General features: G+C 43.5%; 1 protein-coding gene across 1 annotated transcript in view; it reads right to left on the bottom strand.

The window, feature by feature from the left end:
- Positions 1-23503, bottom strand: part of phf21b (PHD finger protein 21B) — a gene marked incomplete at both ends in the record, with an annotated part of 108504 nt that extends 85001 nt beyond the window's left edge. Inside the window, 2 exons of the mRNA XM_080757000.1 lie at positions 22674-22727; positions 23450-23503. Of these exons, the coding sequence (XP_080613126.1) occupies positions 22674-22727; positions 23450-23503 (108 nt within the window). The remainder of the gene's footprint in view (positions 1-22673; positions 22728-23449) is intronic.
- Positions 23504-27611: the final 4108 nt, after the last annotated feature.

The raw sequence follows: 27611 nt of genomic DNA, 5'->3' as shown, positions 1-27611 counted from the left end.
GTGTGTGTGTGTGTGTGTGAGAGAGAGAGAGAGAGAGAGAGAGAGAGAGAGATATGCTCCAAGGGTAACAGCGTCTAATGTGCCGTCTGAGAGCCCTGAGTCCGTGTCCCTTACCGGCCATCCGCTGTCACAGTGAAATCCCAGCTCCGCCGTCACTCTGATCAATGTTTTGTTTGTGCCGCTCGGCGGCAGGCCGCTAGCAGTGTGTGTTGCCCACAGGGGTGTAAAGTAACGGAGTACATTTACACTAGTACTGTACTGTACTTCAGTACAGTTTTACTTTACTGGAGTATTTCAAACTTTCTGTACTTTTACTTCTACCACTGCATTACATTCAGCCCACTTATATACAGCCCCTATACATTTCGGTCATTTGAAGATGGCAGATTTACAAGCTCGCAATGAGCTTGTAGATCTGCAATATTTGTATTTGTATTTATTATTCTTAATTGTCAAATGGGACATTCTGTATAATGAGTACTTTTACTGTCGGTACTTTAAGTACATTTTTATGACAATACTTTTGTACTTTTACTCAAATACATTTTGAATTCCGGACTTGTCACTTGTCACAAAGTATTTCTACAGTGCCGTATTGATATACTTTCACTTAAGTTGCTCCAAACAGCCGCAGGGGTCAATAGGTCATATCCGGACATAGGGACAGACAGACAGACAGACAGACAGACATACAGACCTACACACATGTTCATTGGAGACGGTGTGCACCTCTCAGAAATGTGAGTAGGCTACTTTTTCACACCACTGGTTGCCCAGTGACAACAAGCCTGAGGCTGTTGGCACTGCGATGCCTGTGCCAGATTCTCTCTCTCTCTCTCTCTCTCTCTCAGTGGAAGGTCACTGGGTCATACAGCACATTACATCACCCACAGGATCATAAAGTCTGTGATTAGCATCGCATGCTGCATCGCAGGGCCCCCGCTGATAAATAACCTGGCTATCTCCTCCAGCCCTAAAAGCATTGACGTGCCCTCACCTTCCCTCGCGGGGCTTTTTTTTGGCATTCTCTCTCTCTCTCTCTCCTTTTTAAGAAAGGTGATACGGACGAACGGAGCTTTTTTCACCACCGGTCGTTCTTCAAGGCGGTGAACGGGGACACGTTTGGAGGATATAGGCCTCTTTTAGCGCCGTGCGCCTGGGACGGGTTCCGTTGGCTCGGCTGATCCATCAGTTGTCACGCGGAGATAATTTGAAGCGGTCGGGGTCGAGGACGCGGGATCCGAGAAGCAGGAGCTGCCTTATCTCTGTCCGCAGCCATGCCACAGAGGTCGTATACACATGAAGGAAGCATATAGTCTGCACTTATATATACAATCGCACTGGAAGGACGTATAATGTCACGCTGGATCGGAAATGTTTGCTAGAATTTGGAATCCATATAAACTCCTTAAGTCGCCACGGTCGGGGTCAGCGGACCCCAGGAGGCCCCCAGCTAAATGTGCTGATATAGCATCAAAATAAGTTTAAGTAGGCCTACTTTAACCCTATATTGCGTATGTAGGCCCTATTTTTTTTTTTCTAGACTGTGAGCTTGTAGATCTGCCATTTCTGAAACATTTTCACAAATGTTGACAAAACCTTGGTACAAACTCTTTTTAGATGGGACGGTCCAGGTCCGCAGCCAAATAGACACAATTGGCGGTCCTTGACATGAAATTCTTTGGGAAACAGATACAGCTTATTAATAGTCTATGAAAAGGCTCTCCTCCACCCCCAAAGGAATTATTGGCAGATATTTTAAGCTCCGCCCACTGTAACTGTAGCGCACATAAATCACTTGTTTCTTAGCGTGCTTATCTGTTACGTTTGGTAGCCTAATGAAAAACAAAAGGCCTCAGCCAGTCAATGTACTCTAGGTCCAACCTGCACCTGCTCAATTTTTCAAAGGGTCTTTGAAGTCACCCCTTGTTGTTGAATGCAGAGCGAGGCCTATTCTTCATTTTATGGCTGGGGCCTCTTTACCCTTTTAAAGGGGTGCCACTATAGGATGCTCAATAATGCATAACAACCCAGGGTTATTGAGGGATGCAGGATTTTAGAAGGAATATGTAAATGAACTGGGTTGGAAAGGGTGTGTCCACATGCGGACCCCTCCCTGCACGGCATCACTCATTGTGTGAGGAGGGGGGGGGGGGGGGGAGTTCCCCAGTTTAGCTTTTTTTTATCTGTTTTGACCCTTGCTTGGGGATAGTGGCAGTTGTCCCGAGGGACGTGATGTTCTTTTTTTTTTTTCTTTCTCCATCATGTAAGCTTGGAGCAGAGAGAGAGAGAGAGAGAGAGAGTAAGAAACTACAGCATTACTCATTTTCATTGCTGAGCACAGGATGTCTGATACACAATCAGGGCCTGATGTCGACTGACCGAGGGGAGGCCATTTTCCATTTCCAAGTATGAAATGGTTTCCATAACAAAGCGTAATCAGAGAAACACAGAGATCCAGTGCCTTTCGTCGTCCCTTTTTCTATAATTGACCTCTTTCTGGTGACGTCTGTTTATCTGCCTGAGTGAGTCCATTGTTTGTTGACGGAGAAAAGAAAAAGCCTTGACAAATGCTTCCTCACCCACACAAGCATGCATGCACGCACGCACACACGCGCACGCACGCACACACGCGCACGCACGCACGCACGCACGCACGCACGCACGCACGCACACACACACACACACACACACGTTTTGTATTACCGTACTATACTTGTGAGACGTCAACCTTTTAGGACGGCATTGAAAAAAGCTGCAGAGATCTACAAGCTCAATCGACTACTTTTCAGGGTGTGTGTGCACACAGCTAGGTCTAAAGAAAGATGGGAAAGCTACAACCTAAACCTCTACATGTCTAATGCTAACCCTATAAACCCAACCCGAATCTTTTCTTAAGTCTAACTTCTAACTCTGAAGAAAAACAATCTGGAAAATTGTCCCAATTCTACTATACTTATTGTGGGGACAATTGGCCCTCACAAGTATAGCAATTCGAGCACACACACACACACTAGCAGTTGATGGAAAGGGGAGAGGTAACACAAAGCTAATCAGAGAATGGTGAGAGGAGAGGAGGCCGCGGCAGGCAGTGGGAGAGGAAAGCAGCTGCTGTGCAAAATAAAAGACAATAACATTCCTTTCTTTCTGCTCGTCACGTGGGCCCAAACCGCCTCTGTCGTCTGGAAACCTTGCTCTGTGGTGGAAAAAGTACTCACAATTTTTGAGTGGTGCAGCCACTCCAAGGAACTGCAATCTATCTTAGTGTTATTGTAACACCAGCACAGAGCACAATGCAGTACAGACTAAGGACAGCCAATAGTCAGACAACCAATAGTCTGACAGCAAATAGTCCGACAGCCAATAGTCAGACAACCAATAGTCTGACAGCCAATAGTCAGACAACCAATATTCTGACAGCCAATAGTCCGACACCCCAACAGCACCACTCAGTTCAGAGGGGTCTGATTTTTACTTAAGAAAAGGTATCAATACTATAAATGTAAATAAAAGCACAAAAGTATTGCGATATACTTAAAGTACGAAAGGTAAAGTTGCAAGTAACGATATATAATAATTTAATAGCATTGCAATTGTAATGATTCTCGTGGGAAATGAGTTGAATCCCGATGAGCTGACTACACTGCCTGTTTGGTCCGCACGAGTTCAGAACGAAAGTAAAACAATTAATACGTTTTCAGTTTGGCACCTTTGGCTCCTCCATAATTACCTATTTAATGGAGTCATCTCGTCCAACCACAGGTTAGAATGCAGAGACGAGAAGGGGCTGGATCTGCAACTCTCCGCCACGTGAGATGAATGATGAAAGGGGGTGTTAAAACACTTTGACTGCCACCCGCGATTCAGTCAAATGTCCCTCACCGCCGGCCGTAGAAAAGGTGTATATATATTTTTTTTAAACCCCCAAATTCTGCCCAAATTGACCGGAACTAGTAATCAGCCATTACGGCTGTACTGTGGGACACTTTCGCTTACATCATAAGCGCTAATATTGTAACCTGCAAGTTAACACTTTTTTTTTTTTTAAGATCGCCGCCATTACAGGAGTCTATGCAGCGGCCATCTTGCTGAGGTCAAAAACACAGAGCCGAGCGTTGCCTATAGCGACATGGAACGGTAATATAAGGTAAATATAAAAGAGGCTATTCTGGGTTAATAACCTAATAACTCGTCCAACATCGTCCTGATCTGTGATTTTGCTCAAAACTCATCCAAAGTCGTCCTGCGAGTATAGGCATAAAGAGAGTTAATAAACGTTGGAGGCATGGTTCTCTTTTAATTACACCACCAGGCTTCTAGTCCTGGCAGTAATTATGTATTGCCTTTCAACCCGATCTTAACTCTCCCGATTGCCACATTGCACCAAAGCATGTTGGCTCGACGGATTATTAGCATTTTCACAATTTCCTTTCTTATCGGGGTCCCTGGCACAACAATACATAACAATTTGGTGGTCGTTGAACGTTGACAGGAAGATGTTTGAGAACCACGGTCCAAAGTACAGTCGACCTAAGCCAGTTTGTGGGAGAATCCTGTGACTCTCCGCACTGTTAGGGACCAAGAACCGAGTCAGGTGATAAAGCGTGTTAAAGAGATATATATATATATATATATATATGTATGTATATATATATATACAGTGATGAGAGAGAGAGAGGGAAAACAGCAGGGGAAAAAGAGTTTTCTACTGTTGTGTGCCTGCTGCTGCGACTCCTAACTCAACCTTCCCTCTCAATGTTTAATCGCGGTGACCTCTTTCATTAGGAGGATAAATAAAAGATTAGAGCGGGGCCCAGTTAATACAAAGCAAGAAGCAGCGGGGCGGGCGGGGGGGCGGTGGGGCGTATCAGAAAGACTCACTTTCAACTAATACTACAACTTTCCCCAGGCCTGTCTGTGTGCCGGTTTATTGCACCGCACGCCGGGAAAGCATCCTGACAGCGTCTGGATCTGAACTCTCTGTGGAGGTTCCAGTTTTCGACACACTCGCGAGTTATATAGAGTTCCACCCTCGGTGTCGCGGTGTGCGGCGCCTTATGGTTTAGTCAAGTGGTTCCTTAATGTGGCGTCCGTGGACCCCCGGGGGTCCCAGCTGGTGGTCCCCAGCAAATGTATCACTGACAGCCATGTAGCATGTAGCATCACATCCTAACCACTTCATCCATTAATTAGCAACTCTATACATGTTCACACTCACAGCAAGCTTGTACATCTGCTGTTTGTTTTGTTTTTTATATATTAGAAAGATATTTAAAAAAAATTGAAGATCTTCCATAATTTGGCACAAAACATTTTCAAATGTGGGTCCGCGGCCAAATACATATCAATTTGGGGGTCAAACAAGATTGAGAACCACTGCTTCATGAAACCTGCATCTACAGTATGTGAGATGGAGTCTAGTGCTGTCTGCGATGGATAAAACACATGTTGCTACCTCCCTATTTTAACTGCGATTCTTTTTCCTTCTATAAATGAATGCCCATAGGCCTACGTCATCATGCAAACGTAGTAGCAGATCTAGAAATATGAGCTTGTAGATCTGCCATTTGTTGCCCGAGAGTTCAAATCAGATGCTCAGGATGCTTTTTTTCCCTTAAATGAATGACCTATAGGGTTAGGCCTATACTTCATCATGCAAACGTAGTAGCAGATCTACAAATATGGGCTTGTAAATCTGCCATTTGTTGCTGTAGTTTTGAATCGTGAAAAGTTGAAAATGACATATGAGGTTTCCACGCGACACAAAAGCAAGGACACAACTGCACCCGTCACATTTCACGGTTGCCCTTTGGAGCTATTAGCCCATTCTGACCGGGCACCCATTTTGGTGTTAGCATCATGTTATGCTTTACCTATTGAAAAATTGCAGATCTACAAGCTCATATCGCGCCACCGAGTGGCGCGATATGAGCTTGTAGATCTGCTATTTTTGAAAAATTCGAAGAACGACTGACATTTTTAGAATCTGATCTCAGGTCAGAATGGGTTAATCAGACCAGTGTGTGTCCAGTGGAAACCTCGTATGAATCTGATCTCAGGTCAGAATGGGTTAGAGACCGGGGCATGGAAGGCAAACATCGACAGAGCTCTATAAGCCTAATTCATACTTTTGTACAGATAATCACAGACTTTCGCAATGCATTTTCTTTCCCTCCTGCAGTTATGAATCGTTATTGGCGTTGCGCGACGCAGCGTGCAGCGACAGATTAGCATCCGCCAGTGGCTATCTGTGTGCAAAGAGCATTTCAACCTAAAAAAAGTGCCATGGTTGAGGATTCCATTCAGATTGTAGCCCAACAACCCCAATACCAAATCCCTGGAGAGATCATATCAGTTCATAACAATGTGAGGCATTATGGAATAACACCACCTGCTTTAACAATGCACTGAGAGAGTTGTGCTATAGTTGGCCGTCTTCCCTAAACCCACTGGTTCTCAAACTTTTCCATAGCGATCCCTAAATTGAATTGTATTTGGCTACGGACCCCCATCTGAAAATGTTTTGTGCCAGGGACCCCCAGAAGAGATTTGTGTTAAAATAACAGTACTATTAAATATATATATATATATATTCAAAAATAGCAGGTACAAGTTCTTTTGTCAGTGACAAGATCTTGTACATTGATATTATGATGATGATGATAATATATATATATATATATATTATCATAGCCAACATATAAATGGATAAAGTGGTTAAAATGATTGAGATGCTATAACTATACCTTTGCCGGATGACCCCCTGGTACCCCTCCCACCTTCCCACAAGGGGTCCCCAAACCCCACTTTGAGAACCACTGGTGTGGTCAAACTCTATACTGCACAGTCCAATACATCAAACTATGGCACAGATGTTGGGAGAGAGAGAAAAAAAAGCATTTGTGATTGTGTGTGTGTGTGTGCATGAAATGTGCTGTATAATAATGTGAGGCTTGAGTTGAGCGCACGCTGACATCATATGTGAGTGCAGTAGCACTATGACAGAGCTACTCACACATGGCCACTGTGTTCTCAATGCAACACTGTGTGTCACAGAGGTCTTCTGAATCTGACCTACAGGTCTAATAGCAATGTCTTATGGAGGGAGCTGTACTATCGCTGTTCTCCCTCTCCCTCCCCTATCTATCTATCTATCTATCTCTCACACACACATACATATACAAACACACACACACACACACACACACACACACACACACACACACACACACACACACACACACGTCGTATTATACTTGTGAGGACAGTGATTCTATTCGGGAACAACCCAGAGGCCTGGCGAACGATTATGCATAAATCAGCCCTTCAACCTTAATTTTATTTACCATAAAAAAAATCTCTTTTGAGGACCAGGAAAAGTGTCCTCCTCACTACTTCTGAAATTCTACTGTAAAGTGTACTTGTGGGGACATTTGGCCCTCACAAGTATAGGCCCTCACAAGTACAGTAATACACACACGCACGCACGCACGCACGCATGCACGCACGCACACACACATTGCCATTCCTACTCTCTCTTAGACAGATGGAGGTGAACTAGGTTACGGGAGCAGCATGCTGCTACACACCATCACCCTGTCAGTCTCCTGGATAATTGAATCAGATGTGTATAGGGCTCGCCCCCCCCCCCCCCCCCCATCCCCCCCACCCTGCCTACACCGGAGCGGAGCGGCGGGGGCCATCCAGGCCGACGCCCCACTTCTCCACTTCCTGGCATAAGTGAGCACCGCCGATGGACAGTGGCGGACAGTAGTATATTTACTGGAGTAGCGACTGACCTTCACGGCAGGGTGAGTTGTTTCCTTCGCAAATAAGTGTCAAATACAGCTCTATAAGTAACGCTATACGTTTCCCAGAACAGTGGGTTGACCCATTTGTGGGTCACAGACCGTTTGTATGGGTCACGACTTCAGTAAAAAATCCCATTTTATTTTTGCTACATTTATTATCAGGACACAGTCTCAGATTAAACACGTGAAATGGGAAGTGACGATGCAAAGGAACGAGCAGACACAGGCCTGGAACCGGAGCGCACGCTGCTATAGCAGCATGTGGTCTGTGGTTTTTCCCTGTCGCACCTCGGCGTTCTTCTTGAAAATCCCAGATGAAGACATTCCATATATGCCATCGTCATGGGAACTGTCATCATAATCCGACCATATAGAGAAGAGGGGGACGGGGGGGGGAGATATGGGGCTGCAGTGGGGTGTGGGCGAGGGAGAAGTTGGGAGGGTTTGAGGGAATAGGAGCTCAGAGAGTGATGATGAAGTGTCTTCTATTCTCTGGCTCTGGGTCGCTGCTATAGTGTGTGCTGACTGAGCACTGGGGCTGCTGTCGGCCGCTAAGCTGCTGACCATATACAGCCGCTGGCCGGCACTCTTCAGCCAGATGAGGATCACGAGGCTCAGCTCAGGGTTTAGGGGCTGCAACTTATTCTCTTAGCCATGCATTGTTCTATCCATAACGTTTTTCAGATTAATCGAATAATCACATTTGATGGCGTCTTAAAACATACAGGTCCTATATATATATATATATGTATATATAGCTTTTTGCCTAGGATGACATTCTAGGAATGAATTATTAGCCGATTATGTTTATTAAGCGTGCATAGAGTTTGGGCCGCTACAGCTGCATTTAGGTACTCCTTAAATTCTTATATGGCTGAGTCATGGTGACGACGTGTAGTTGAGTAATATTTGACCAGGAATATATCTGCAATTTAACTAAAAGTACAGGGGTCGAGTTAAGTACTTTCTCTAGCACTATACCACACCACACCATTGCCTCATCCTACATTACAATTGGCTTACGTGAGGACCTCTGGGGGCTACAGTACGTTTATTTGAACTGAAAGGCTGTAACTCTGCCGGACAACACCGACATACACAGCCGACATTCACAGCCGATTACAGTACGTGCTTGTGCAAGTAAAAAGGAGCTCCCAATGCAGCTACTACCAACTATGGACGTGTGTCGTCTAACCTTCAATGTGCAAACAAATCAGTCAGCCCCGTATTTGGGCACAAAAAGGGCCATGCCATATGCATATATGGGCATATACTAATGACATCAAGTTGTGACGTGTAGGTGTGAGGGCGCAGCGGCCAGAAACCTCTAGTTTATAAAAAGAAGAAAGAAAAGCCTTGACCCAGTGAAGTCTGGCCTTGCCATAGCATCCATTATTGTGTCGATTGACAGACAAGTGGTTGTGCAAAGCCTGAGCTGAACCACAGCTCGCTGCATAATGTGTTATGCTTGAAAGAACTTTGCACCCACGAGGTGAGGAAATTTGCTTATAGCACATCGTCACCTTTTATTCATCTCAGTCAGCTGACCCCGGTCCAGCATGAGAGCGCAAAGGGGAATTAATGGATTTTAATAGCGGAAAAAACTGATAATAGGAGTCATGCAGGAGAAGAAAAGGAGAGACTGAGAAAGCAGAATAAATGATTCTGACCTGGCCGTCGACAAGTAGACGGAACGCACACACACTAACGTGCGTTGCTACGCTACCAGGGTGAGCAAACTTGAGGAAGTTCATTACAAAGAGGCTTTTGAATGAGGGAGGCTTTTGTACCTCTGTCTCGCTCATAATTTGCGTGTATGTCCATTCACAACCTGAAACTGTCAGCGTGGCGTTTGGTATAGAGTAGACGATAGGGCTGGGCATATAATATATATTGAAACCGACATTTTGAACCATTAACTGATTTTCCTTCTGTAGGTTAATTATTTTAATAATCAAGAAGCAGTTTCTTTGTTGTTATAATGACAATAAATTGACATAACAAAATGTCCAATACATTTTCTTTTGTAATCAACTAAATCAATGAGTCTGATTAACCAACTAACCCTGTATTATACCTGGCTCTTCGATGGCGTACAGAAATCTACAAGATAGATCGGTTATTTATTTTCACAAGTTGGTTCTTTTTTGAGGGGGTGCTAGGCCCTCCTATGCCCAGCTTTCCGGGTTTGTGTAAACACAAACATTGGCTTGTGATTGGATGATCACCCCCATAGCGATAAAAGTGAGGGCAGAAAAGTGAACACGCAAATTTGTGATTGGCCAGAATGAGATGTATATGATGATAGGAGCGCCCCTCACTTCACACGGGTGTGATTAGAAATCACCATAATGGTCGAGGGCAAAAGTTTTAAATAATCATGATATTGATTTTGAAGTCATCGCCCAGCCCTAGTAGATGAGCTGGCATGAATGGACGCATGCTCATGCATACATGCGTATACTTGGGTATGCGCGACGGAGTGCATGCACTAATGGCACACACATGCACCGAACAGGGCCTGGGGGCAGACCGCAGGCTGGCTGAGCCAGCTAATCAATGCATGCCAAGGAGCTGCAGGCTCATTTCAATAACTGCTATTCCACTTACGACAAACTGGAATATTGTCCCTGTCGGGTGGAAAGAAACCTCGTATGTCCAACACTGTTACGTTTTCTTTTTATATATATATATATATACATATCATTTATCACAAACTCTTGTAAATACTTTTCATCGGGTCATATTGATCACTTTCACTTTAAAACATTTTCAAAAGTAGCAGAAATGGCCGATCTAATGCGTTGTGACTTGTTGTGAGCTTGTAGATCGGCTACTTTTACTACTTTTATGCAACACTGTTGTACCACAAAGGAGGGCATTACTTTAGAAGAAAAAAGACAACATAAAAAGTTGAAATTTGGAGATACAAGGTTTTTGCCTCATAACATATTTAGTTTACGATGTACTATGAAGTATAAATGGGTCTTCGGGATAGTTGAATTGTGCTTTCCTGGGAAATGTGTTGAACTTTCCGTTTCAATCATCGTCTCCAGCCATGGTATTAAAAAAACCATGGCCATAGTCTTAGAGTAGCTGTGTCCATGGCATCTGGATGAACTTTGTAAATATCAAATTTGCCAATATAATTGATTGCAACTTCCTCTTCCCACCCTCTCCAAAGTGCAAGGGTGATATTTCAGTGCAAGAGGATATTGTCGCTGTCGGGCAGAAACCTCATATATCCATATTTCAAACCTTACGTGTTTTTTCCGTGTAAGATAAATCCTCTACTTCATCATACTAGCAGGGTTTCTCAAAGTGGATGCCGTAGCACCCTAGGGTGCCTTGTCGCAAGTCCAGGGGTGCCTCCGAATACTTGATATTTTCAATGTATCAATGTCACTCGCATTTATTTATCTGGTGCATTCCTTTTCAGTCTACAGTACACCAAGTCTCTTCACCAAATATATCAGATCTACAAGCTCACAGCGCATCACAACATGACCTTGTAGATCGGCTAGTTTTGGTGAATGCCCCACCCCCAGAATGGGATGCTGGGGTTTAATTTGTTTAATGCCAATTATATCAATTATTTTTAATATGCCCTAATGGCAGCTGATATTCTTATTATATTATATGTTTTCCTCATGACATACTGTATCTTAGGGGTAAATCTTTTGTACTGTACCATATTAGCGTACTGTAATATGACATAAGGTGCTATATAATTTAGAAAAGGCGGCGAACCAAGCACTCAAAAAGGTGTCAAAATGAGGAGAGGGTGGATATAAAATCAAGGTATTTTATTAGAAAGGTTTAAAAAGCCAACATGTTTCCAACATGTTCTTCAGTATTTTAGTCCCACTGATCTTTGAAGCACCAGCCTACTTTTAAACTTTTTTTGCACCTCCATCGAGCACCTTTTTCTTTTTTGCTATATAATGTAATTCAGGGATGCCGTGGAAGAAAAGTTATTTACAGGGGTGACCTGAACCAAAAATGTTTGAAAACCACTGTACTAGAATACAAAATAGCAGCTCTACAGGCTCTGTGAGCTTGTGGGTTATTTTCACTATTTGAAATAGGTTTCAAAATGAAGATACTAGGTTTCCACTCGACAACGACGATATGATATTGTGCACGTTGACATAATGTAGCGTCCACTGAAGGCGAAGCACATTGATGCATGCGCACGAAACCGTGACAATTAACTTCAGGTCTGCGTGAAATTGAGCAATGATATGGACTCATAGCGCTGCAAATACCACCGTCACAAAAAGGGCAAATTAGCTATCCAAAAACAAAACCCGCTCAAATTAACTCGAGTCACAAGTCACAACTAAATGCAGCTGTTTGTGTAGCATGACTAAAATGTGCCCCCACACAAGGTAGGAGGGGTGTGTGGGTGTGTGTGTGTGTGTGTGTGTGCAGTGCACGCACTTGCGTCGGTGTGTGTGATACATACGAGGGCAATTTTAGAAAATGTTACTACTTTTTTGGAGCTGGGTAATCAAAGCTATCCGCATCCCCTTGAGAGCGTGTCTCCTCGCACCCTGGAGGTAGTACAAGACAATCTGAACTGCACTGACGGATATCCTTACCGTGCCTACATTTGACAAGTTAGAAGACAGGAAAAGGGAGAACATGACTCTGTGTCTATGCAAATGAAGTCCCTTCCAAAAAAGCTGCTGCTGCTGCTGCACTATCTGCAAGCATTGCACCTCCTCTGAGGATACACACGTAATTACAAAGTATACAGTATAACACACACACACACACACAGCATTTTGTCACTGTTGAGAAGCAAACTAGCATTTCCAAAACGGTTCCCTTTCAGAAAATGGAAGAAAGCAATTATTCTCACTCTCAGTAATACTATTATAGTGACGGCTTGGGACAACATCTGACCAATCCGTCAACAATTTGAACATAATGAGGTTTCCATCTGACTCGATACAATCTGGAAGTCATTACCTACTACTTCTTTGTTGGCATAGTTGATGTTTGCTATAGCTTATCAGGTGTATGTGGTGTATCTTACATAGCAGTTCAACCCATTTCCCTATACATTTCTTATCTCTCACGTATGCACTGATTGATCCATGGAGCAAAGCAGTGTCCATTCTTTTGTTCAACTTGTCGCCGAACTCCATATCTGGAGCTGACTGATTTGGTTGCAACTGATGCCATGACGACACATTGAGTTTAGACAACACACTCCATATTTGGGCATAGCTGCAATTATTTTTGCGACCTCGCCCTCAGGGCGTCTTACAGGTAATATATGGGATAGGATAGGCGCCACATATTCTGTATGACAATGTAACTATGTGTAGTTATATGCCTAGAAATGTATTTTTGTTTGTGGTTCTCTGTAATTCCATAAAGGAATGACATGGCGCTTGGAAAAAGAAAGAGAAAAAGAAAGAGACTGCTAGACTAGAGAGAAAACAAATTAAGATTTGTATAATTAACTCCATTCCATTAAGAACTATTCAACTTTACTTCTGTGAGCGCTGCTACGTACGACATACGTTTGTTGAACCTAAACAATATCTTCATTATTTCCCCTGAGATGAGGTCAACTCAAAACCATGTTTGCTGTAAAAGAGTGCTGAAAGTTAATGACTTTTCATTCCTCCTGTTGTGTGGTGTACTGGATGATGTGTCCAGGGACTTTAACGTTACCGGTGAAACAAGCCTCAGGGAAACTTTTACAAAAAGATAAGTGGTTCTAAACAAGAGGGAGATATAGCCAGCAAAGCTAACTTCCCTTTATCATTTTTTCTTTACTTATTTATTACTTTTGCTCATTTGCTTTATTGGGTAAGTATTATACGCTGTAGCTGTGTGAGCTATGGAGCTTAACTCGCTGAACCCTGTTATGGGCATGTCATAAATAGTCGGACATTCTGCGAAATTGGAAGTTTCACACGCTTGTAGGTTGGCTATTTGATGTAGAGGGGAAAGTATAGCCTATAGACTCCGGGGGGGGGGGGGGGGGGGGAGTATATATATGAGTGTTCAATACAATAATAGCAATACCTTTTATCACTGTGTCAATGTCCAAGCAAGAAGCTGAGCTATGTTGTGCTATAGCTACGGTGTATATGGTTTGAATGATGGCCGTGCTCATAGAAAAGTCAGGATTTACTCCTCTCTTTTCATGGTACACTGTTGCTTTAGGGAAAGGAAGATGAAACAGTGTTCTGTGAAGAGAAGGAGAGAAAAAAGGGGGGGGGGGGGGGGGGGGGGGGGGGTGACATAGCAGTCAACATGGGTTAATTCATTGTAGCCTTTCCACTCCCTCTGCCAGCCAGCGGAGCCACATCAGCAGTTTGCTATGAGTCCCTGGAAATGAGTGCTTGCCTTACAGTAATAGGGAGCCGTCACATGGAGCCACACAGCTGAAAGACGGTCCAAACCTGTCCTCATTAGTGCAATAGACGCTGCTGTGCGATAGGCCCTGCAGCAGGTGCTTTGCAACCTGTTTACCTGCCTCTCACAATTAGCCTTCTTGTCTAGAATCTAGACAAACAAACAAAATACAGAATTAAAAAAAAGTTTAAAAACAAAAGACAAACTCATTAACGTTCTCCTTCTCTCTCTCTCTCTCTCTCTCTCTCTCTCTCCTGAAACATCCCTTCAGTCTCTGATTTGCAGGAAAGGTGACCTTTATAGCGCCGTGCTCGACTGTTCAGGGAATGTCTTAACGTTAATGTTGACACTGGCAGACCGACGATGGCATTTTGGGGGAAGGACTCGAGTCGAGTGTTGAAAGCACTTGCACCTCGCATGGAAGTGGAAGATGAGACATAGCACAAGGTCAGACAGATAGCACAGCACCCCTTCCCCCCCAACACACACACACACACACACGCACACACTAGGGCATTAACCAAAAATGTGATTATTTGGGTAGTCGACTAGCAAAACGGTAGTCGACACTGTAAATCAAAGATCGAGTATTCGCTAATATTATTTTTATGATTTCTTATGATTATTTTGTTGCTTTTCTACAGCAGACATGCAGCTGTGAGCTCTGTTGTTTTGTTGGTAGTTCTCCAACTTAAGTACTAATCCATTCCTGGCTGATTGTTTTCATATCGTAGCCTACAAGCCTACTGTACGTGGGTTTTGCCGTCACCGTGTAGGTGCGGTGGGCGGCAGAGGCACTGGCAGCATTCAAGACAGATTTTCTTTGGGAAAAGCATATGCCTCATAGGCGCATTATGCTCAATGGGTACAACTACAGTGTGTAAATACTTTTACTATTGGTGCGTTTATTACTGTATTTTGTTCAACAAGTTAGATTGGAGACGTGTCGTCCGGTAGAGTAAAGTAACCGGACGACAGTAAAGTAACTCCTCCTCAGTTCTGCCCAATATTATACACAGTTTGGTGACAGTCACACTACAGCTCTTGCCGTGATTTCATGTTTCTTTTTCTTATTCATCTTTCTTCATGCTTGGCCAACAAAAGTGCAGGCGTGCAGCATTATTAAAAACAAACAGCTACAGTATGCCGCGTGATCATAGTTATAATAGTCGTGATGGAGTGAAGACAGTTGATCATCTGTTCTGATTCATAGCCTGCTAGCTAGCAAGCCTAGTATGTAATTTATAACCTCCTAGCTTGTAGCTCCTTCTAAAGCTATGGACCAGAGCTAATCACAACCATTATAAAGACCAAATGAACTGTGGTTGTAACTTTTAGGGTTGTATGAATTTAATGAAAAACCTCGCATCGCGCTATCCTCTCTCCTCCAGTCTCCACTGAACATTGTGAACAACGTATGCTAACAATAATGCTATGCTGCGCCGTAGAAAGGTCTTGCGCATCAAAAATAGCAGATCTACAAGCTCACAACGCGTCCATCCGTGAGTCATTGTGCACTTGCAACTTTGACTTGACTTGTAACAGCTGATGTGTTTTTCGACCAATCAGACCGGTAGCAGCACAGCCAGCCTGCATTCAGAGTAAGAGTGGCGACACTAGCGTTGTTGACTCCAATTGTAACAATGGAATCTGGAAGTGCTCATTCTCAATGGGATAGTTCCAATGTTTGGAACTATAGCCCATAGGTACCCGGCTACCCGCTTTGCGGCGAGATCAAAGTGTGTCGCCACTCTCTTTTACTATTCCACTCGGCCTGCATTCACCGGTTAATCCTTCACCCGCTGGCCGTTTCAGAACACGGCGTTTTAATGCTTGATTGGATGGAAAAGAATATCATATTTTACAGCCGAATAATCGACTATAAACCGATTTTGATGGTAGTCGAGTGGACTATCAAAAATCACGTTTGGTTAATGCCCTAACACACACACACACACACACACACACACACACAGTCACACACAGCATTGTGGGTAGCTGCTGTCCTCCCGGAGGAAGAGCCATCTCAGAGTTTCCTGCTATGCTGCTCTTAATTAAACTTGTGTGCAAGCCTTCCAGTAGTGATTAAAAGGAGTCTGCAAACAAAATACAGGGGAGGAAGGGGGGGAGGTTCAACGTAGCCTGAAGTGCACGAGGACAAAAGCCGAGATTTATACTCCTTCGGGAATGAGCCAGGGATCGGCCACTACTCTCCAGTGTGATGTGTGGTTGCCCTTTACTTGCCCCTGTCCTCCTCGACACCCCCAAAGACCTAAAGACATGCACGGTGCACACACACACACACACACACACACACGACATATGACTCACTCTTTCTCTTAACACTGTCTATCATTCATATGGCTGAAACTGAGCCAGGATGTGCCATAATGCTTCAGTGCCTCTAAAGCCGCCTCCTCCAACTCAAGACTGTCTATGTACTGTACATTATCATCTGCTATCTTATAGTGGGGTTTACGTACATTATCACCTGCTTTCTTGTAGTGAGGTATATCACATGCTAGCTTATAGTGTGGTTGAAGCAATTCCTCCAAATTGCCATCTGATGAGGAAGTTTCAACAAAACGGCAACACAAAATAATCGAATAGAAGTGTATAAATGTATGGACTGGCCTACTGTAAAAGGAAGAAAAAAAACACTTAAATCTCAAGGAGCCTCGAGGGAGCTGCCCAGCTCACAAATAACAATTTCCAATGTAAAAGAAAAAGAAAAGAAAGACAACGTTGAGTTTAGTGAAGTCCAACGGAAAATCCCTAAACCTTCCCCACTGGTTTTAAGCGGCCCTGCAGGAGCCCATAATGAGCTGTCCTGGGATTAGCCAGGAGTTTGGTCAGGACTGCCATGGGGAATAAAGTTGCCTCCGTTTGCCTGCCGCAGCAGGCCTTTATACTCTGTGACCCCTCCAGGCCTTTACTCTGTGACCCCTCCGCGCGCTCCTTGTGCAACTGAGACACTCACGCCACCCACCAGCCGAGAGGAGAAGCTGTATACCTGCCCGCCCCGCAACAATAGATGGCCACGTTCGGCCACCCCCTCCCTGGATTCTTCAGCCCTGGCACAGCAGGAAGAGGTCTATATACGAAAGAGCGAGAGAGAGCAGGAGGGGGATGGAGAGAGAGAGAGAGAGAGAGAGAGAGAGAAGTATCACTGCTTCCCACTGGGGACAAAGCACAGCTTTACCAGCCCTCTCAAATGTCCAATTACTGAGCAGGCCTGATGTATGACACAATACAGTTTTAGCGGCGCAGGCCAAAGGCTGACCCCATGGTAACTAATGTATGCACAAGGGGAATTGGTGTAGATCAGTGGACAGAACATAAAATGCAACGCCATCTTCGGGGCAGCTTTTCCACCGACTTGCTCTAATATTGGAACTGCCTACATTTGTCTTACGTAAGAAGAAGGAACCGTGGATATTGTGGCACCTTTAATGCCATCTGTTGGATTGTGAAGTAACAAAAAGGTTTATTTTCCAGATCCTTATTTCTCCTCGCCCCGGAGCCTTCACAGCAAGCAAAGAAATACCAATTTGTGTTTTTGTTGCGACTGAGTACAAAGGCACAAAACTCCTCATTAAAAACTGTTTCAAACATTTCATCACTTATTAGCAGGTATTCTGGCGGGAGGAGGGGGGAGGGGGATCGGTTTTATACAGGCACATCAATCTGAAGGCAACAGTAGTGTGTCTGACCCCCCCCACACACACACACACACCCCCACCAGGCTAAACTCCTAACCCCTGCCAGACTGACACACACACACACACACACACACACACGCACAACATGCACATATGGACGTACATGCACACACTTATATATGCACACAACACCACAAACACACACAGGAGTAAGAGATCACGCCAGCAGCTGGAGTGGGACTGAAGCCGGGCCCTGGAGGATCTCAGAACATATTAGCCAACATACTGGCTCGGGGGCCCTTCCTGTCCCCGAGCCACCGCTCTCCGCATCTGTAGGCCAGGAAAAGCCCCATCTGAAGCCCCGCTGATACTACAGAAACATCCACAGGGTACAAAATCAGATGCTGTGACCTTGTTCTCGGCAACGGTCTTTGCCGACTGATAAAACATATATAGGGAGTATATTGTGTGTCCTTAACCCATTCTGAACGGGCACCCATTTTGGTGTTAGCATCATGTTATGCTTTAGCTATTGAAAAATAGCAGATCTACAAGCTCATAGCGCGCCACCGAGTGGCGCGCTACGAGCTTGTAGGTCTGCTATTTTTGAAAAATCGAAGAGTCGACTGACATTTTTAGAATCTGATCTCAGGTCAGAATGGGTTAATCAGACCAGTGTGTGTCCTAGTGGAAACCTCGTATGAATCTGATCTCAGGTCAGAATGGGTTAAGAACCACTGCTGTTTGCAGTTTATTATTATACATAATTGGAGTCTTCCTTGAGTGTCTGAATTAATTCTGAGTAGTTGGCTTGTACTTACTTCGAAAAGGCAATGTTGCAATTATGTACTGTGTGTGTGTGTGTGTGTGTGTGTGTGTGTGTGTGTGTGTGTGTGTGTGTGTGTGTGTGTGAGAGGATGCCTGTTGACATGTAAACTTGCTGTCACTCGGCATTTCACACACTGTAATGATTATATCAGAATCGCCCCTAAACGCATCAGTCACGTGCCCTTTATAGGGTGGCAAAGAAGTGCAAGGAACCAGTTTGCAACTAACATAGCCTTCCTTATCATAACGCAGACACTTACAAAATGTGTGCACATTTACATATTAACCCATTTAGACCCACGAGGACGATTCTATACAAATGTCTTCTGAATCCTGACAGTTTTCTGAAAAACCCATGTTTCTATGTCAGTGGTTCCCGACCAGAATGGGTTAACGGCAAGCATGACGGATTGGCTCTCGTTGCTGCAGGGCCCGCCTCTATACCGCCGCCTCCTCCAATCCCAGTCATTCTGGTGGCAACTTCCACAGGTAAGTAACGCCAATCACGGTGCAGCATCGCTCAGGGCCAAGCTCATTTTCGCAAACACATCTGAGCAAATAGCTGGTGACAAGGTGCTGAATTACTGTGGAGCTGCAAAACACATCTGCCTTCACATTCTCTCACTCTCACAACACTTTTGTTTTATCGTGGCCTTTAAATATTCCCACATCATGAAACCTGCTGTCTCTTTAGCGCGTGCACACACACACACACACACACACACACACACACACACGCTCTCTCTATCTCTCTCTCACACACACGCATGCGTGAAACAATTCTTAAACAGCTCCTCTTCCATTGTGTCTTCCATTGTGCACACATGCACATCTTTCCAGTAAACAATATTTTCTCCAAGTACCACCCCGCCTCTCTCTTTACGCACGCACACACACACGCACACACACACACAGTCCATCTGTTTGTCTTTGTCCTTATTACTTTCTCTATGGCCCTTACGATCCACTACTACATAAATGAATAATAATAATAATTTGAAAGATCAGAACTGGCAGTAGTCAACAAGTACTTCTTTATTTCTAACAGTGCCTTTTCCCTGCAATCCAGCAGTCACAGAAGAAGCCATACTAGTGCACAGACACGCATGTCACCTCTGTCAGGTGGAAACCTTGTATGTCCAAAACTGCCTGTCAGCGGCGATATGAAAAGGCTAAGTGATTCAAGCATGTGTAGTCTTACCACAGACGATATGAATAGGCTACGGCACGTGATTCAAGCACGTGTAGTCCTGCCACAGACGTTCCAATGGACGTAGTGGTGAAGGAAGATGTTCGCACTTAGAAAGTCAAAGAGCTAAAATAAGTATCCCTGGTTACAGAGAGCGCCTTTGAAACGGCCTGACTGCCGGAGTCAGGTAGGGCCATGCATTGTAAAGACCAAGCAGCCCTGGGTACAGAACTGTGAGCTTCTGTGGTTATATTCTTTGAAAGGCCTCAGCCAGACAACAAATGGAGCAGAACAGTGTGCTTGGCGAGGAAAAAGAAATGAGAAATAAGAAAGGAGTCGTGTTTTTTTTCTCTCTTCAGAGCATTGAAATAGTGTTCTTTCCACCTGTCAGTAAAAAACAGAAAGATGGGTTCCATGATGCAACACGGAGGCAAGTGGAGCAAAACTGAAATGGAATCAGTGGATCTGGAATACATTTTGGTACATCTCGATACTGAAACTAAATCTCTTTTGACCAGAGTATGAACAAGTGCAGAAGGTCAACCCAGAAGAAATATAAAATGCTTTAGTCACACTGGCAGTGATAATATAAAAGCAGGGCCTCCATTTTGCGTTGAGTTATGCAGTCTCTATAGTGTGTGTGTGTGTGTGTGTGTGTGTGTTTAAACATTCATCAATTGCATTTACAAACATCAGTCAAATCCAGACAGTATTATCAACCCCCTCCCCCATCTCTGTTGAACAACTACTGTATACCTCCACTGTGTTTAGCTTTCCAAGACAGTGTCTAAAATACTGTGTGTGTGTGTGTGTGTGTGTGTGTGTGTGTGTGTGTGTGTGTGTGTGTGTGTGTGTGTGTGTGTGTGTGTGTGTGTGTGTGTGTGTGTGTGTGTGTGTGTGTGTGAATATGTTCTTGCATTTGCTACAGACAAACTAATGCAATGACTTGTGCTGCATGTTTAAGTATGTTAATGTATTCCTAACAAATCCTGAGTGATTTCACAGTGCGTGGTCACATGAACTCAGCTTCAAATAGTGACCATGGAATGACCTTTGTGCTCACTCAAACCAGCCGAACAGAACAAAAAAGAAACACAATCACTGTTAATGACTTGTGTCTTAATCAATCCATTAGTTTCCAGTGCATGAAGTACTCACAGCCATCTAAGTGCAACATTAAGTTCAGAGCAACAACAAAGTTATCTTCGCAGATAAAGGCTGAAGATTCAAGCGTTCTGTTTAGCCAAAACTGATTTATTTTTTTAACAAATATATACCAAAGATATAAGACAGTCCAACTTAGGTGCTTTGGGGCGACAAAGTGCACCAACAACAACAACAACAATAACCCAACAGAGTTAAAATAGACATCCTTCAGACACTGGCATCATCCAGTTAATACTTGAGAAGCAGAGGTCACAATTTGCTCATAAAATAAAAAGAGAATGTTTTTTTATATATATACACAGTGATTGAACACCCCGGTGTGCAGTGCTGACTAGGGCATTCTCTCTCTTTTCTCTGGCACCCCTCCCCCTCCACCCAAAACGGCATCAAAGCAATCAAAATGGTAATGTTAGGCATGAATGGGGCCCATCCCCCTGCACAGAAACTCTGCAGACTTTTTCTCCATGTTAGGAAGAAACCACCCCTTCTCTCTCAAAATGGAAGCTTCCACTACCAAACTGAAAAGCGCTTTTACGACAACACAACAACAAACAAACCGTTACAGCCGGCCACCTAAAACCTATAGCATGTAAGGCTATACCAAAAAACAAAAAGCCCTGCGTCGATATCGGCTCCCCTCTTGTGCATTTAGAGCAAGTTTTAATTGCGAGCTGCAACAAATCAAGGCGCTGTTCCAAGTGCTGAAAACTGCATTCCACAGGAAACGGGATCGATTCAACTCAAGCGAATTGCAAGAGCGACGCTTGAGGAATAAATAAGAAAAATAAATACGAACTAATGACAACATATGTATGTTGTGACACCACCCCCAAACGGGGTGTTTGTGATTTTGAGACAAGTTTGTTATTGTTAAAACAAAAGATTGTTTAAGTTTACAAATGCAGCGTTGTGACTTTAAAAGCCTCGCATGGCAGCTGTCCCTGGTGCTGAAAGACTCATGCTCTCCTGCTCTCTCTCTCTCTGGGCGTCACAGCTTTTCAACTACCCGATGCCTTCAAATGACAGTTTAAACCCACGCATGCTGAGTTTAAAACACTTCATATCAAGTTAATATTGGTCGCCGTTATTGCTACAAGATTGTACAGGGGGGGAGAAAAAAAGTGAAAGCGTAGTCGTGGGCGAATCAAATGCAACCTCGCCGTCATGTGACCAAGAAGAAATAATACCACAAGACTAAACTATAAAGTAACAAAATCCTGGATGTTTAGGTTATAAACGGCATTTAACACTCGATTTCGCTGCCATCGCGTTCTGTACTCGATCCAAACTTAATGCCTCGTGTCTCCAAAAGTCAGGGACCGGATACTTCAAGCTTCTCCTTTATTATTAGCCTACTCTCCAGAAACATGTCGACCTACTCAAAATGGACGCTAAAAAAATGTCCAACATTTCATGTTACACAACTTTAGTTACCGAGACAATAATCACAGTCGAGCCTATATGTATTATGCTTATGCTCTCACGTCAAAAGGGCTTTTGTGTGGTGTTAAATAGCCTACTTTTGAATCAATCGCATTGTTGTAGCCAGACGGTCTGTGGACAGTCTACAATGGGCACAGAAATATCAAATTAACACTTAGCCTAAGAGACGAACAAGATGCAGGGGATTCTTACTTGTGTGTCGCTTATTCTCGATTGTCTTTCGTGTTGTTTCCTAAGCTCGCCGTCCTGCAGTTGAACAAAACACTGCCAGTGTGAACGGTAAATAAAGAGCACTAAGATCATATAACATGTCGGCAGAGATAAAACTTCAGGGCGAGCATGTCGGGATTTTTACGGTAGCCTACAGTAAAAGTCACGACGAGGACGAAAGCTGGACAAAACGCCGTGACGTTTAAGCAAAGAAGAGATTTATATACAGATAAAGTTTTGTCGTATAGACTCCCCCAATTAATGAACTGTCCCTAATCGTGAGCATGTTCCATGTTAATAGACAGTGTATTACCTGTGGGTCTTGCTTCATCTGTGCAGTGCAACTAGTTTCTAAAACGAAGAAAGGGACGAAATGGGGGGAATTGCAAAAGTGTCTCAAGTTTAGTAGGCTATGTTAAGGGAGGAACAAAGCAGCGAGCATTACCAACGAGTCAGTTTCTTGTGCAGCTCATAAATATTCAGGTCGCGTCCTGATCGCCACACAGCAGCAGCACTGCATTATCACTCCAAATTCTAAAGAGCTACGACAATACCAAAAGTACTCCAAAAAGTGTCCCGATCACGCTCGAAAGTGGATGTTTATGCAGTCACCCAGGCACATAAGCGAGACGCTGGCACGTCGCATACTTATTTATAACATCTCGGCGTTTCGACCCCGTGTTCAGATTTGTTTTCATAATTGCACTCCACTTGAACAGCAATAAGGCTAGAAGAAATAACACGATGTTTCGCTTTACCTGATGACATTGGATTTCTACTTTCAACGCCTCGTGCAGGCCTTGTAGTTCCATGTTCCGACTCCAAAAGCACTTTTCTCCCACTTTCGATGCAATCGAGCCGAAGTTTGAGTGAATTAAAGATTTTTTTTAAAAGCGACAATAACAATTGAAAGAAAGAACTACTCGGGGCTGCAAAGCAAGTTCTCGCTTCTTTACAGGGGTAGGACTCATCACCCACTTTACGCCAGTGGGGGAAAAGTGCTCCAAACACGGCGGAAACACCTCAGCGCTCCGACATTTCCACTCCAAAAATGTCCAAATATCGATAGATCTCGTCCGGAACGCCGAACTCCGTGGCTTTCGGTAATTTTGAGTTGAATAAGGGGCGGACTATATTTTGTCCGAGTCCGCGGCTTGATTTCACTTTGCCTGGGGAAAAAAGTTGCGCTTCGGCTGTCAATGCTTATTCTAAAGTTCCCGGATGGAGAGGAGTGAAAGAACAGAAACTCTCCTCCATCCTCCCGTCGTCTGTCTCCCCCCCCCTCCTCCTCACCCACCAACCCCCCTCTTCAGTCACCAACATACGCTCAGTCATGCGCACTCCTGGCAGAAAGGAAAACACATCCAGAGTGGCCCACAACATCGCATGAATAACTATTTTTATACCCCGAACGGTTAAAGTAATAATAATAATAATACTGTTGGTGGGCTCGGAATATGGGCCTTATATGAAACAGAGAGAATACATTTAGGTTATTATGAAAGCAATTATTCTGTATTTATGCTATTGTGAGGTTGTGATGTTTGATGAAGTTATAGTAGCTATAGCTATTCACAGTAATTAACTTAATAATAACCATAATCATGTTATTGTTGCCCAATATGCGAGATCAATTTGAATTACCAGCCTATACACTTCAAATAAATTAAGCTAAACTGGACTGAAGTGTCATTAAATCAAAAATATTTTGATTTTCAGGAAAGTTTAAATAAAGCCTATATAGGGCGGCACGTGTAAATATACAACTAACTAAGCTATAGACAATATGTTTGATCCACTTTAAAACAAGTAGGCTACTTATAGGCTATATACCCAAGGCAAATTGTATTATACAAATAGAGAGATAATACACGTTTGTTAGTCTATTACAGCTGTGCTGGAGTTCGGGGTTGTAGTTTTTCCTCGGACCCCACAGAGATTATGGGCAAATGTGTCGATTTGTTCGCAAAAACATAGCAGCTCATTTTCTTTTTTCCTTTTCATCATTTCAATTCTGACACCCCCCCCAACCCACCCAGCCCTCCTCTCCTTGTCAGTTCTCCTGCACATGGATTCGTCTCCCTCCCCCTCCTAACTCCCTCCCTCCTTCAAGGCAACACAAGTCAGGGCGCGATTGGAGAATGGAGATCTCTGGTGTGTTTGCGCAGAAGAGGCAGAGGAGAGAGCCAATCAGGAGTTGTGAACGCTGCTTATGCCTACGGACCCCATGACGAGAGACCAATCAGCGTGTCGGACGGAGGGCTGGGCACACTCAGAACATGATATGTGAGTTGAAAGTTGATGTGAAACAGACATGGCATATTTATGCGTTGTTCTATGCGTGTATATATATATAGCCTATTCTTATTAACTCGGTGTAGAAACCTTACTAAAGAGTTGAATAACTTTTGTGTAACACAAATGCTATGCTATCAGTAGGCCTAGCCTAGCTATAGGCTATAATAAATATTATATATAATAATAGGCTATGGCATTGCATCGAGCTTAACTTTAAAGGAACATCTACAGCTGCACACATTAAAGCGTGTCACTTGCCGAAAACAACAACAACAACAATAACTTCTCATCAAGCATGACAACAACAGCCAAAGTGCAGGGTTGAAATCATAATATTGATTTCTACCCGGCGTCGTTTGCCGAGTGAGCCAAGAGACGATCAGCGAGCTCAGTCACGGCGGGGCTCTGGTCGGCAAGCGACACCGTCATACGGCGGAGCTATAGCCTATTATTATTATTATTATTATTATAGCATGCTTTAAATTAAAGCAGGCATCACACGGCAAGTGTAGTTGGAACCGAAGCATGATGAAGCAGTACCATGGACAGCGACACTCAGCTCAACTATTCGCCTCAGCCAGGGCTGTTCATAACAATTCGACCGACGTACTAAAAGGAAGTTATTTATTCATGTAGGCGAGGTTCACTCGCCTTGAGCCATATACTCCATTGGGCATATTAATGCAACATTTAAATCCCCAGGGATCTTTGCTCGACCACCATTTCCAAGACGCCAAAAAAAACAAGGACACTTGGTCGATCCAGGAGTAGGAGTATTTTTGAATAGCCTATATATTTTTTCAATGCCTACGTTATGGGTTATACTTTAATGTCTCGTAATACTAGGCCTATACGTCAAACTTTAAAGTTACGTAACTGCACCGCCAGCACAATGAGAAATACAAACGGGGAATGGTTTTGTAGACCTAAATCCTAAAGCGGATTTGTGTTATGTCCCAGCATCATAGGACCCATCCCCCACCCACAGCACAGCAGAGAACAGCACAGGTCGGAGCCTGTGTTGCTGCTTGCTACATCAGCTGCTACTTTTCATTTCACGGCTGAGCGGTGAAACTCTTGAACCCCTCTCCTCCGAAAACGACCAGCCGTCGCTTTCGATTGCAAGATGCTTGGAGTTAAGCTCCGCCAGGGTTAAGCATCACCCTTCCTCCCTCCCCAGAAAAGGGCAGATAGATATACCGAAAATAGTTGTTGCTGTGTTTGTGATTTTAGTTTGCATCGTTTCGGTTCCCTCATCATCACCACCACCACCGCCCCCACATAGGTCTAGGATGAGGCTAGTGCTGGCGTTTGTGAACAAAGAGGAATAATGTCCAAGATCTAGCTATTGTTGGGCTTTGAGACACAGTTTTCTTAATCACTGGCAGTGGTGGTAAAAGTACTCACATTTAAATAAAATTATCAATATGCAATGTAGAAATAGCCTACTATTTAGTAATAAGTAAGTATAAGTATAAGTAAAAGTCCAGAATAAGAATTTACTTGGGCATCAAAATATACTCAAATTAGCCTACCAAACATAAAAGCATCATGTAGAATGTCCCAAATGTTCAAATGTAAAAAACAAACAAACAAAAAACATTTGAAAATAGTTGATCTACAAGCTCACAATGCGTCCCGTTGTGAGCTTATAGATCTGCTATTTTCAAAAGGCCGAAATGTATAGGGCTGAAGTGGGTAATGTATATATGTTCTGTAATAGTCAAAATAATTCAAATCATTTTTGAGTTGCTTTTGAGGTGGAGTATAGGCTACCACGATTCCTCCCCACCCAATTCATTCAATAATTGTTGTGCTGAATATTTAGGGATCTTTAACAACCAGACCTATTAAGAATCCTAGAAATGGGAAATACTCCAGTAAAGTGAAAATAGCAAAACATGTACAGTACAAAGTGCAGTACATGAGTAAATGTACTTACTACTTATTTACTGGTTCCCAACCTTTTCTGTATCAGGATCAGGGCCCACTTGGAAATCTCCAAAGCATTCACAGCTCATATCAGGTTCAGAGGATGTTTATTTCGATGATCAAAAAATATAAGAATTGTCATCAAGACTCATAAGTAAGTATATGTAACATCTCTCTAACAGTAATCTGTACAATGAAACTGAGTAGGCCGGGCCTATACAATCGCCTATAGTCACATAGTTTACTTTAGGTTTCTATCTATAGGTATTGCAATGAAAGCTCACGTTCGAAGGTTTGTAGCCTAATACAAAATACCATAACGTTAATTTTATATCAATAAAATCGTAGTGTTTTGGCAAATATGTGTGGCCCCACTTGGTGTCCTGACCTGCAGGTTGGGAATCGCTGTTCTTAGTCATTTAAAAGCATGCACTACTCCAGTAAATTAGGTCAACCGATGTGGATGTATGCTTAATAAGATAAGAAAATATGATTATTCTGATGTTACTCATCTGTCCCTCACATCCAATTATTCTAATGGTATGCCTTTTAACACCATTGAACATTTGTTCCTGAGCTTACGAGAATACGGTAGCCTATATTTACTTTGTAAATTGCATCGTTTGGCTGATTTGTGATCCTACAATTATGCATTTATTTTTGTTCTGCCACAACGATGCTTTGAAAACC

This window comes from Protomyctophum bolini (genome assembly GCF_963924005.1).
Source record: "Protomyctophum bolini genome assembly, chromosome: 23".
Classification (NCBI taxonomy): Eukaryota; Metazoa; Chordata; class Actinopteri; order Myctophiformes; family Myctophidae; genus Protomyctophum; species Protomyctophum bolini.
This window is presented reverse-complemented; position numbering and strand designations above follow the sequence as displayed.